Source organism: Typopeltis vanoorti, chromosome 2 (assembly GCF_054136105.1).
Source record: "Typopeltis vanoorti isolate ZY-2024b chromosome 2, IOZ_Tvanoo_1.0, whole genome shotgun sequence".
In the NCBI taxonomy this organism is placed as follows: Eukaryota; Metazoa; Arthropoda; class Arachnida; order Uropygi; family Thelyphonidae; genus Typopeltis; species Typopeltis vanoorti.
The window spans coordinates 149,944,515-149,959,163 of NC_143550.1; the positions used below are offsets into that span (position 1 = coordinate 149,944,515).

Here is a 14,649-nt window from a genome sequence, read left to right on the forward strand (position 1 = left end):
TGGCTGACTTACACTATAATAAACTTGCAAGGACCACAGAAATAGTTCGTTATAGTGATTTTTTTTTTTTTTTTTTTTTTTAATAATGGCATTATACCAATGGAGCTCTGGTTGTGAACTTTTCTTCAGACAGTAAGTTACAAGTTGAAATGGAATGACAACAAATAACAGGTAACCTTAGGTGTTCAGCAAGTGCTGAATTATTTAGTTTTAATTATTATCTGAACACAGACCTACCCACACCCAGAGGGTCTGCAAATCAGTGAATTACAATGTCTGATTTCTTGCAGTTTTATTAATTATCTGAACAGGAAAAACAACACTAGCTAAAAGTCAAAATTAGCCTATCAAGAAACCATGGATATTTTTTATGCCAATCTCACACAGTAAAGTTTATACATCTACAGTACATCATGTGGTTGGCTAAGGACAGTGCTTTTTTTTTTTTTTTTTTTTTTAATTAACAGTGACACGTGACATACAGATATGGTATCATTTTATTCAACTTTTTCCTGTGTATTAGCACCTACTGTTTTACAAAAGAGCTCTACTGAAGGTAACATAATCCATAAACCCTGAGAACCAAACATGGTACTTTTTTCAAGCAACATCAGTTTTTCAATAAGCAGTGCAGTTTCACTTACACTGGGTGACTGAAACTCATAGTCTGCTTGTTAAGGAGCAGAGATTCAATACATTTGCCCAACCTGACTAGCAAATGCCGAAAATTGCCTGCCTTTTATCTCTGTAACCAAAAGGCTGTGGATATGGATGTTTGTGATTGTCTTTGAAAATACTAATGGTTGTGGTGGGTGGTAGATGGCATTGGTTTAGATCAGTGGTCTCCAAACTTTTTGCCATGAGGGCCACATTGGGAACTTCAGCACTGTTCAGCGGGCCGTAGTAAAAAAAACCCTCTAGAACTAGATATATGGGTTTTATTGAAAGCAGATAAAAACTTATTACAGAGTATGTGAGATTAAATTATCGTATATTAATGACAATGAACACTATCAGCAAATTCTCATATTTTTATCACAAATTATAATAAAATCATTAATGTGAATGATGTAACTGTGTTTGTATTTTTAAAATCTTATTCAACTCAGGTTCAAATTTTGAAATGCTAATTAAAAGTAGCAATTTCAAATGTTCATCAGATAAATCTGCCCTGCATTTTGACTTGATATATTTCATTCGGGAAAAAGTTTGTTCGCAAAGATACGTTGTCCCAAAAATAGAGATACATTTACAAGCAAATTTCTTCAAATTTGCTTGTAAAATTTTGTAAAATTCAAAATTTTTTTCTTCATTAGTCCATTTTAACCGCCCATTTACAGTAAGAAAGACCGTAACTTGGATTACGGTTACTTTTTGCTATTCAGGAATATATTTTGAACACAATTTTAATCAATGCATTCGAAATCTATCAACACCCCATGTTTTTTTTTGAGGATCCTTATTGAAAAATTAGCCCAATTAGCAGGCCGGATAAAATCATATCGTGAGCTGTAGTTTGGAGACCCCTGGTTTAGATGATGATGGCAGTTGCGATTTACTGCAACTTATGGATTGAGTGGTGGAGACAGAGTTGTACAGTAGGTGCCCTCTCTTGATGAGTCTTTGGACTCCTTGGACGTGTCACGTAATAATAATAATAAAAATATTTAATTATTTAACACTTGCACACAAAAGAGTTAAATATGATTGCTAGTTGTCAAATTCTAATTTCTATTCCAAATTCTAATTTCTCATCACTGATTTACAAGCTAACATTTTCAGCAGAATAACTATTATTTATTAAATATCATCAAAAAACAAACAAAAACAAATTAAAAAAACTATCACCAGTGGCCTGAACAATATTTTTTACAAGGTAGAATGCAAACAATTGAATTATTCAAAATAGTACCAGCTGAATGATGTTAAATCGCTAATAACATTATGCTTCACTGAAGAAAAGGTTAATCATGAAAGTGATTATAAAATAATTATAATTTTTCTTATCATCATCAAAAAAAGAAATTAATGTGTTATTCGGATCAAACTTTCCCATATTTTTGACAAGGATGGGCAGTTGATATCATCAAATTCCTGCAATGTACCCTCATGGGGTGTACAGGATATGATAGTACTACATGAAAAATTTACATCATCACTAACTTCCTATCTACAATTTTCCTCTAAATCAGTTTGTTACTGGTCAAGACTCCAACATTATCAGATTCTATCATGTAAAGCACTTTGTACCCTATCAATCCACCTATAGCTTGGTCTTCCTCTGGGTTGTTTTCCTGCCAACCTGGCAAAGAACACTTGTTTCCCTAATCTTTCCTCACCCATTCCGTTTAAGTGCCACCTGAGATTAGCTCTGCTAACGCATTTCTGGATGCTGACAATGTCGAGTTCTTTCCTAATATCCTCATTTTTCATATGATATTGCCATTGTTGCCATCTGTTCATTCACACCTCTAATCTTTCTCAGGACTCTCATATCTGCGGTCTCTAGTCTTCGGTCAAGTGTTTTACTTCTGACTCAACTCTCAGATCCATGAGTTAAAACTGGTTTGAACACTGTCTTGTATACAGCTAATTTAGTGTTCCGACTAATTTCTCTCTTATTCCATATGAATTTATTCAATTGACTTCCTTTGTTGATTCAATTGTCTATTTCCATATTTAATTTACCATCTTCACTAAAAATCGTGCCTAAGTAGCTGAAATGTTTTACTTGTTCTATAGGTTCTCGTTCACAACATAGTAGACATTTTCAACGATTCTGCCTATTTTCATTGTCTTTGTCTTTTTATTGCTGACCTTTATACCATATCTATTACAACAGTTATTCAATTTAGTCAGGGAATCTTGCAGACTTGTAGCGGATTTATTTAGAAGTTTAACATCGTCTGCATAAAGAAGAGCTGACATTAACATCACCAATTTTGACAACATATTTAATACCACTCTCCTTCATAATGTGATCCATATAGATAATGAATAAAAGAGGGGATAATGTACATCCTTGTCTCACACCAGAATTAACATTAAACCATCTTCCTGTACTTCTTTCAATTCCAACTGCTGACTTACAACTCAAATAAAGACTGAGTATTGCTTGATATAATGCTCCCTCGACACCATACAACTGTAGCATATCGAATAGCTTCTCTCTTGGCACCATGTCATATACCTTTTCCAGATCGACAAAACATATATACAGATCTTTGTTATATTTCCATGCTTTCTCAATTATTTGTCGTAAAGTGAAGATCTGATCCTGACAGCCTCTATTTGGCCTGAATCCAGCTTGTTCTTCACCAAGCTTTTCTTCCACAATTCTTCTCAACCGTTTCTCAAGTATACTTGCATAGATCTTGCCAGGAACACTAAGCAGGGAAATACCTCTGTAATTCTCACATTCAGTTTTATTTCAATTTTTATATATGGGTACTATGAGAGCTCTACTCGAATCATCAGGAATTCGTCTCTCTGTCCAGGCATTCTGAACTATGCAGTGCAGCCACTGTAAGACTTTTATACCACCATACTTCAGCATTTCTAGTATAATATTATCTACACCCTCTGCCTTTCCAAATTTCAAACCTTTGATGGCTTTTTCTACTTCAAGTATGGATATGTATTTCTGACCGTATGTATGCTGAGTGCTTTTTACCACTTTGATATTTCTGCTTGTTTCATTTAACAATTTTTAAGTAATTATTCCCTAATTCAAGGATATCTTTTTCTCCAGTTTTCATGTCACCTTTATCATCTCTAATTCCATTTACAGCACTCTTTCCTCCATTTCTGAGCCTCTTCAACAATGTCCAGAATATCTTGCCACCTTCTTAATATTTATTTTCTATGTTCTTGCCAAAGTCCTCTCATGACTTTTGTTTAGCTTTCTTACATTTGTCTCTGTATTTCCTAAGAGCACAATGTGATTTATTTGTTAGGAACTTTTGATAAGCTTTCTTCTTTTCCTTCACTGTCTCCTTAACTTCCTGTGTCCACCATGGAGTTCTGATTGGTGCTTAAGGGTCAAAGCTGTATAACTGAGAGGAGATCGCCACATAGCCTTTAAAGGAATTCCTAGAACTAACAAGGGCTTCTGACCTAATGTCCAATCCTCACCTTCTCGTGGTGCACTCTGATGGGTATCTACCTGGATACTGAACGAACGAGGATGGGCTGGCAATTTGGGATTTAGCCGACCAAATTGTATTCTTATTGGTTAAACCAAAATACAAAATGATGGTACAACATGATGAAATTTCATGCCAGCTGGGGCGTCGCCCAGTTAAACAAGGCTCCTGATTTTTTTGTCAGGGAACCAGGGCAAACAGCAAAAAGTCAGCTACTGGAACAAATCTGAAAACAAACACCAACTTAACACCACCAGAGTTAAAGATCTGTACTATCAACATAAGAAGCCTGAATGGAAAAGAAATAGAGCTAGCTGAGGAATTAGGTAAGTACCAGATCGACATAATAGGGGAGACAGAAACTAAAAAGACAAAAACTGGTGAGATCTTTCTGAGCAATAAATATAAAATGTTATATTCAGGAAATGACAATCAAGTAAAAGATTGAGTAGCCCTAGTATTCAACACAAAATACAAAGTTAATCTTCTTGAATGGCAGGCAGTCTCAAGTAGAGTGATGTGGGTTGATATCAGAATGGGGAATTGGACAATGAGACATATTTGTGTCTATGGTCCCACAGAAGGTTCTACTAAGGTAGAAGTGAAGGAATTTTTTGACGCTTTAGAAAAAGCAACTGACACAATGAAAAAGGAAAAGTTGGTCCTTGTTGGGAATCTAAATAGCAGATTAGGAAATGATTGTCAGACATACAAAAATATTTTGGGAAAATTTGGAGAAAAGAGCAAAGCTAATAATAATGGCCAATACCTGTTGGATTTCTGCTCAGGACATGGACTAGTTATTACTAACACCATGTTCCAACATAAAAATGTGCACAAATTCACATGGAGAGAAGAGAAAAGGAATAAGAAAAGTCTCATTGACTTTGTTATTGTTGATAGTGATGTTTTCTCCTTGATGCAGGACACCAGAGCATACAGAGGATTTGAAATTGGAAGCAATCGCTATTTAGTCTTGAGCAGGATAAAATTGAATTTCATATTGAAAGAACAACATGTAAGAAAGTTTTAAAGCGAATAAAAGTTGGGCAGCTCTCAGATGGAAAATGTAGACTAAAATACACAAAGATTATTGAAAAGAAAATGAAAGAGTTTGAGAACAGGAACCAAATCTTGGATATTCAGTGGCAAGCCTTGAAGAAAACCTTAATTCAGCCAGAGAAGCATGTGGTGAGGTTGTCTGCAAGGAGAGAAAAATCAGAACTCCATGGTGGACACAGGAAGTTAAAGAGGCAATGAAGGAAAAGAAGAAAGCATATCAAAAGTTCCTTGTGCTCTTAGAGAATACAGAGACAAATGTCAGAAAGCGAAACGCTGTGTAAAACTAGCTAAACAAAAGTCACGGGAGGACGTTGGCAAGAACATAGAAAATAAATATCAAGAAGGTGGCAAGATATTCTGGAGGTTGTTGAAGAAGCTTAGAAATGGAGGAAAGAGTGTTGTGAAAGGAGTTAGAGATGATAAAGGTGACATAAAACTGGGAGAAAAAGATATCCTTGAAGTATGGAGTAATTACTTAAAAAAATTGCTAAATGAAACAAGCAGTGATAGCACAGTGGTAAAAAACACTCAACAGGCATACAGTCAAGAATACATATCCATACTTGAAGTAGAAAGAGCCATCAAAGGTTTGAAATTTGGAGAGGCAGAGGGTGTAGATGATATTATACTAGAAATGCTGAAGTATGGTGGTATAAAAGTCTTACAGTGGCTGCACTGCATAGTTCAGAATGCCTGGACAGAGGGACGAATTCCTGATGATTCGAGTAGAGCTCTCATAGTACCCATACATAAAAATTGAAATAAAACTGAATGAGAGAATTACAGAGGTATTTCCCTGCTGAGTGTTCCTGGCAAGATCTATGCAAGTATACTTGAGAAACGGTTGAGAAGAATTGTGGAAGAAAAGCTTGCTGAAGAACAAGCTGGATTCAGGCCAAATAGAGGCTGTCAGGATCAGATCTTCACTTTACGACAAATAGTTGAGAAAGCATGAGAATATAACAAAGATCTGTATTTAAGTTTTGTCGATCTGGGAAAGGCATATGACAAGGTGCTAAGAGAGAAATTATTCAAAACACTACAGTTATATGGTGTCAATGGGGCATTATATCAAGCAATACTTAGTCTTTATTTGAGTTGTAAATCAGCAGTTAGAATTCAAGGAAGTACAGGAAGATGGTTTAATGTTAAATCTGGTGTGAGACAAGGATGTACATTATCCCCTCTGTTATTCATTATCTATATGGATCAAATTATGAAGGAAAGTGGTATTAAACATGATATCAGAATTGGAGATGTTAATGTCAGCTCTTTGCTTTATGCGGACGATGTTATACCTCTAAATAAATTTGCAAGATTCCCTGACTAAATTGAATAACTGTTGTAATACTGTTGAAAATGTCAAATGTGTTGTGAACAGGGAACCTGTGGAGCAAGTAAAACATTTGAGCTACTTAAGCACGATTTTTACTAAAGATTCTAAATTAAATATGGAAATAGACAATAGAATCAACAAAGCTGGTATGGTAGGAAGTGAAATGAATAAATTCATATGGAATAAGAGAGAAATTAGTCAGAACACTAAATTAGCTATATACAAGTCAGTGTTCAAACTAGTTTTAACTCATGGATCTGAGAGCTGGGTAGGAAGTAAAACACTTGACCAAAGACTAGACACTGCAGATATGAGAGTCCTGAGAAAGATTAGAGGCGTGAACAGATGGCATCAATGGCAATATGATATTAAAAACGAGGATATTAGCAAAGAACTTGACATTGTCCTCATCCAGGAATGCCTTAGCAGAGCTAATCTCAGGTGGTATGGTCATTTTAACAGAATGGGCAAGGAAAGATTAGCAAAACAAGTGTTCTTTGCCAGGTTGGCTGGAAAACGACCCAGAGGAAGACCAAGATATAGGTGGATTGATACGGTACAAAGTGCCTTAGACGATAGAAACATAAGATCTGATAATGTTGGAGTCTTGACCAGTAACAAACTGATTTGGAGGAAAATTGTAGATAGGAACTTAGTAATGATGTAAATTTTTCATGTAGTACTATCATATCCTGTACACCCCTTGAGGGTACATGTCAGGAATTTGATGATGATGATGAAATTAATCATCGTAATCAAATAGACACTGCTTATTGTGATCACTTTGGGACAGTCGCTTTCTGATAACACCTAGCAAAGGATATAAAAAATTGAATCATTTATTTCACTTTATTGTTATAAACAATTTTTTAATAAGCAACAACATAATTTATTTTAAAAACTAATCTAGTGTTGTCTGTTGTGTGTATTTGAATATAGCAGTTCATGAATAAATTGCTGATATTCAAAATGCCTTTCGAAGTTTGTTGCACTATGTTGCACACTGCGATGAAGTATTTGTAGAGCTTTTTGCATATGGGCATTGGTTGGAGGAGCTTCTAAAATATGTTCTTCTATACTTGTATTAGGTTCACTTTCTTCTACTAGTTCCAAGTTCTCATTGGAAGCAGCTTGACATATTTCTGACACTGACATTGCAGCCACCACTTCAACTTTGTTATGAATATCAAACCAATTTTCAGAAGAAGGAGTTTCGGAGTTTGTTTTAAAAATTTAAAAAGTAGTAGCTGGGGGAGACAGAGTTGTAGAGTAGGTGTACTCCCTGGAGGTGTCATGTAATAATAATAATAATAATAATAATAAAATCCACCTTTTTGGATGGAGTTTTCAATAGTCTTCTCTGAGACTTGCTTTCACGACATTGCTACCAAATGCAATGCATCAAGAAGGGAACTCTTTTTTTTGCAATTGCACTTGCATCGAATAGATCTTTTATATAATCAAGTTCAACTATAATTCTTGCACAAACTTCCCTGCGATAATAAGCTTTAAAAGCTCATATGATGTCTTGGTCACATGGTTGAATTAACGATGTAGAATTCAAAGGCAGGAAGATTACTTTGATGTTCTTTAACAATAAATTGTGTGTGTGTGTGTGTGTGTGTATGCAGTGCAGTTGTCTACTACCAAGACAATTTTTCACTTTAAGATCCCACTTAACTAACCAATTGTTGAAAATGGCATTAAGTCATTCAAGCATTTGAACTAGAACAGTAGTCAACGGGGAAACTTTTGACACCTTTAAAACACTGAGGATTTTTACCTTTTTCCAATCATTAGGAGCTCTCATTTCTCACCTTTCATATTAGCACAACAAAGAACTGTCATCACTCACTCTTTTGAAGATTGAAATCCTTTAGTACTTTCATTTTTAAACAAATAAGTATGCTCAGGCATTGCACAAAAATAGAGTCCTGTTTCATCTACATTGTAAATATCCTCGGGAGAATATTCAGCAATAATTTTTGGCAACTCGGTCTTAATCCACGCATCAGCTGATAAAAAAATTAGCACTTTTTTCTCCATCATGAATACTTGTACAGAATAATTTTTTTTTGCTTTTTTCCATCTTTAAACCAACCATCAGTTGTGGTGAAATTTTCTTTGCCCATTGCTTTTGCCAGTTCTGCTTTTTGATGCATCAAAGGCCCATTAATCGAAGCATTCTTTTCACGAACATTACTAAACCAAATTTTTAATGCTGATTCAAATTGAGTAACCTTACCAGATCGGGTTCTCTTCCGATCCATGTTCTCATTAGTAAGAGCTGAAGTTTCAATGTTTGATCTGTGTTTTAAGATCTTACACAAGAGTGATTGTGAAATTTTTAAATGTACAGCCACACTATGCTGACTCATTTTGAGCAACTTATCAAAGCTCTCCAAAATTCTTTGCTTTTCTTGGAAAGATAAATCTTTACGTTTTTTACTTGCTTCTGCCATGATGCTAAGGGCTGTTTTAACAAGCACTTAAAGTCAAATTCACTTACTGAAAGAGAGCACAAAAACAGACTTGAAAAATCACAATTCGACTGTATTTATACCCACATGCATTTGCCTGGAAGATTTAAAATTTACAGATGCGATCATCTTTATGGCAAGCTGAGACTAGCAGACCATCATCTGAATACTCCTTCACATAGAATTAAATGGAAGAAGAAGACATTGCTTTTATACAGAGGTCAGTATAGGTCTGAAAGACTATTTTTAGGCTCAGTATCTACTATGAAGTGCTTCTCCAAACTCAACAAGTACTGTTGCACTGATTTGCCAAAGATTTGGGAGACAGTCTCCAAATTAACTTTACAATTAAAACCAGCCCATAGAGGGAAAATTGTTAGGACATTAGTTCTGTCAGTTACAAATTGAATTGTTTTTGGTGTTTTAGTGTAGTGCTTGTCAGTTATAATTTGTGCTCTGATGATGTTGGGTAGAAAACCAACAAAACATTAGTAAGTTCAATAAATTTATTATTTTTTTTTTCATCTCTCGGTGTAATTTATACCATGAAGCACTAATATAAATTCCTCTTAAATGTTTTCTACCACTATGCTGTCATTGGCTTCATTTAGTAATCTTTCAAAGCAATTACTCTAGACCAGCGATTTTCAACAGGTGTGCCGCGAGATTTATGAAAACAAATTAATTGAAAGAAATAATGTCATAATGTGTGCATTCATTTATTAGTGTCTGGTCTTCCATCTTCTTTTGTGCGTAAATTAATCAAAATTATGCCTATTTTTTGCCAGATCATCAAAAAAATTAAAAGAATATATTTGTAGTGTGCCGCAGAATTTTAATAATTAGTCTAGGTGCGCTGTGTTATGAAAAAGGTTGAAAATCACTGCTCTAGACATTTAGAATATCTTTAACTGCAGTTTTCATGTTACCTTTGTCATTCTTGATTCCTTTTACAGTACTTTTTTCTTGATTTCTAAACTTTTCAATAGCCTCCAGAATATTTTGCTGCCTTCCTGATATTTATTTTCTGTTTTTGCTTTCTCACCTTTTTCTCTGAATTCAAGAAAGAGACAAGGGTTAGATTTTTCTCTCAGGGCAGGCATAATTGGAATGCCTTGGTGATGCAGATAATTTGAATAAATTCAAGAAACAGTATAACAGCTGGTGTGGGTGATATGTGGCTTCACTGATGACTCCCTAAAGGCCTCTGATTAATAATAACCAAATAAATTCACTTATATCTAATTTTGGGTAATAATTTGTCTAATCCTATCACTATATTTTGCTAAATATGACAATATGTATATTCTCTGGCTAATTTGTTTTGCAAGATAAAAAAGAAAAAATAAAGTTTCATGTTTTCCCTCCTGCAATGAGTGAGTCAAAAACTTACTGCTTCACATGAAACCAGACAACTCAACTTTGGCCTAAAAAAGCTCTGTAAATTATTTTGTGATATCTGAACTTTAGGTTTCACTGTTCTAAATATGTTTCCAACTAAAGAGAGTTGTGGCTACTGACTGCATTACAGATACAGTTATCAGTATTGTAAACAAAATTCAATATTAAGATAAAGATTGAAGGAATGAACAAAATCTATATTTTTTTCCCCTAATTATAAAAAAAGACATACATACATACCTGTACTGCTATATACAAGCCAGGAACATTGAAAGACTCAAACATTATCTCAGCTGTGTATTCTCTGTTTTCTGGTGTGTTTAAAGGGGGCTCTGTCTGCAATGAAAATAACCATCATACTATGTCACTGTTATTCAAAGCATAGAAGTCCATTGCAATGAGAGTTCATAATAGTTGGAAAAAATGTAATTATAGTGAATGCTCTTTTTAATAAGCAATTTTCTTGGTCCCAGTAATAAGAGGAATGGAAAATTGATCCACCTGAGGAATAACTGTTTTCTAATTCAGCAGTACAAGATGAATAGATGTAAAGAATAAAATCAAATGAATAACATAAATTAAACATAGAATAATTTATTGAATGAGATCACCTCTAAGTACAATTAATAGGATATTCCAGAGTACTACAGGGATACTGAAAGATTAAAATACAGATTAAATAATAATTGAGATTTATAGGATTTCACTTATATATTTTATTTAAAGCTAACATCTATGATTTTGCTATTTAAAACTAAAAGCTTTAGGAAATTAAAAAAAATGAGAAATATATAATAAGAAATGCTCAGGAAACCACTAAATATAGTTTTTAGTTAAAAAATTCAAACATCATGATATAGATTAAATGCATGAATCAATAATCATATTAGATCTGAGTAGTTCGTACTGCACAGCTTTTATACAAAAAGCTGTGCAACATGAACTATTATTTTAACCAACCTAAAAAGATGAGTGTTTGATATGCTGCATAATTCCATTATCATATAGAATTCCAGGTTAAGATTGTATAATTTCACTAGATTCTTTCATAGTCCGTAATAGGAGGTTGTCTTCCAGGTAAGGAAGACAACCTCCTATTATCTATATTTTCCTCGATATTGCAATTGATGCAGAGTTCTGTGAGGTTATGGGATGTAAGGACTGATTTACCCTTCAAATTTTGTGTTCAATATTGCTAAAGTGTTCATTCTTTGGATTTCAAACTTCTTTCAGTTTGACCAAAGTAAACTTTGTTGCATAAGCAAAAGATCTTGTTCAAAAAAAAACACCCTGGAGTTTATTTGAAAATAAATTTTTAACCAACCTAAACTGGTCAGGAAGCAGTTCTGATACTGATATTTTGTAAAATGCTATATGTCTGGAGAACCATTTGTGTGAGGCAAGGAGATGGTGATCATATATGCAGGATTTTCAGAAAAGTAAACTTTTTTTGAGGATTTTGAATGAATCGCTAGAGGAGAAGACTGAATTCATTATTTATTTTAGCTATGTCTGAAAATATTTGCTCTTTCAACAAATATTTCTATATTTAACATTGTTACACTGACTGTGAAAATGAGCATTCATAAAAACAAACTTTTTTTATAGGACATTTGACAACTTAGACAACAATGACTGGTTGAAGTGCCTGCAAGAGAATTAACAGTTGAACAACTATCAAAAATTATTGGAATGGTTGAGACCTTGTCAGAGCATATTATGGAAGTTGATCCTAATATTGAACGTAGCCTTACAATTCACCGAACGATAAACAATGCAATTCGTTGCTACAAAGAAATGTATGAAGAGAAAAAACCAAAGAAGAAAAATGTGCAGACATCGATATTGTAATTTTTAGAGAATAAAAAATGAATTACGAGAAACATGTATTTTTTGTTTAATTATTTTTGATAAAGACATCTGAATTTATTAAACTTGTTTTATTTATTGAAAAACAGGGAGAATATTTTTTTTGGAACCAATTATCATTTTTTGTATGTATTTAGTTCCTCGATTAGTCCGGTTTTAAACAGTCCGGGATATCGGTGGAACCGATTACCCGGACTATGCGAAGTATTGCTGTAGGGTGGCCATAAAATAACTTTACCTCTTTGGATGCATCTGTAGCTAAAACCAATAAATGGAATGAGACCAAATGTTATATTGAGACTTTTGAAGGCATGGGAAGATGAGTTCTGTGAAAAAAGATTTTGTACCAAAAGTTGCCAATAGAGGAAATTTTGGAAGGTGATTTGCTTTGGTTGTCCAGACAGGATTTGGATTAAAAAACTGATGCCAAGAGGTCTCCTCACTTGAGGTTACAATGGTAACGTAACTTCGAGTGAAGTTACCATTGTACCATCAAGATTCAAGATGCATTGTACCATCAGCATGGATTTTCTGCCAGTAAGGGTTGGTTCGAAAACTTTAAAAAGCGGTTTTCTTTGTATAATCTTAAAATCCAGGGAGAATCAGCATCAGCAGATGTTGAAGCTGCCTGGAAATACCCAGCAGAACTTTTAAAAATCATTAAAGAATGTGGTTACAGTGCAGATCAGGTGTTCAATGCAGATGAATCTGGGTTATATCTGGGTTTGGAAAAAAATGCCAAAACGCACCTATATTTCGAAAAATGAAAGATCAGCTCTTGGATTCAAAGTTTCCAAAGATAGAATTACTCTACTGTTTTGTAGTAATGCATCAGGTGATTACATGACAAAACCAATGTTTATTAATTGATCTGCAAATCCTCGTGCGATGAAAGGGCTCGACAAATCCATCCTACCTGTTTATTCGCGAGCCAACAAAAAGGCATGGGTTACAGCTAGCATGTTTGAAAATTGGTTTTTCATGTGTTTTGTCCCCGATGTAGGAAGTTACACAAAGAAAAAGAATATGGAATTCAAAATTCTACTAATTTTAGATAACGCACCAGGCCACCAACAAATTTAAGCCATCCGAATATTAAAATAACTTTTTTTGCTGCCTAATACTACTTCACTTATTCAACCACTCGATCAAGGAATAATTTCAACATTTAAGTCATGTTATATTCGCCGAACATTTCAATTAATTTTAGAAAAAATGGAATCTAATCCAAACATAACACCGCCTCAAGCGTGGAAAGAGTTTTCAATATTGAATTGTGTAAAAATTATTTCTCTGTCCATTAAGGAATTACAACCCTCTATGCTGAATGCTTGCTGGAAAAAAATATGGCCTGAAGCTGTAATGGAACAAAATTTTGTACCTCCAGTGGATGCCAAGCTACGTCGTATAACAAACGCCGCCCACATTTTTGGTGGAGAGGACTTTTGCGATACGGTTGAAAACAAAATTAGTGAATTAACTGACAGAGAAACAGATTTAAAAGAGGAGGAACTAGTACAATTAATAGATTGCATCGAACCAAATGGCGGGGAAAGTTCTGCCGAAGATTCTGATTGTGATGAATCTGTTAAAGAATTCAGTTTAAAGAAATTGGCAGAAGGATTGGACTTGGCAAGAAAATTAGGAAGTTATTTTACGGATAATGATCCCTCAATGGAACGCTCTGGAAAATTCACAAGACAATTGGATATTTTTTTAGCGTCATATTATGAACTTAATAAAAAGTTGCAACATAGTGGAAAGCAAAGTCTTATTACTGACTTCTTGATGACTAAACCTGCCGAAGTATGCAATGAGAATTATACAAATGATGTCCAAGAGATTTCAAGTGGTGACGACCTCCGGCCACTTAAAGAACATCTACAAAATGTTATTTCTGAAGACTGTGATGACGATTAAAATATGCGCTTTACTTTATTGTGTCTAAAACATTTATGCATTATGTGCAATGAAATTTATGCAAGATTTGTAATTTTTAGAATTTTATACCATATATTTGTCATAGATTTTGTTTTCTTAACTTACATGAATTACCTGAATTAAATAAAAATATTGTTTTTGTTGGATATGTCATTGTTGTTTATATAATTAAAAAAAAAAAAAAAAAAAAAACGATTTCGGAACCTAACCCTACTTTTTCTACGTGATCTATGTCTCGTATAAGGCAGCATTTTTATGGAACCTAACATCCGCATTATACAAGGATTACCTGTACTTTGTAATAGTGCAAGGTTTGCTATTGTAAATTTTGGAGAAAAATTGGTGTACGAATATGAGATAGGCTGCAGACTAAACATATCTCACACTATCGTTGTTACATTTGTTAAAAACAAAG

General features: G+C 34.1%; 1 protein-coding gene across 1 annotated transcript in view; it reads right to left on the minus strand.

Moving 5' to 3' along the window:
• The window catches only part of Arp3 (Actin-related protein 3), a 204,791-nt gene that overhangs the window by 107,344 nt on the left and 82,798 nt on the right, over positions 1-14,649 (minus strand). Inside the window, exon 5 of the mRNA XM_090408792.1 lies at positions 10,665-10,760. Coding sequence (XP_090264918.1) covers positions 10,665-10,760 — 96 coding nt within the window. The remainder of the gene's footprint in view (positions 1-10,664; positions 10,761-14,649) is intronic.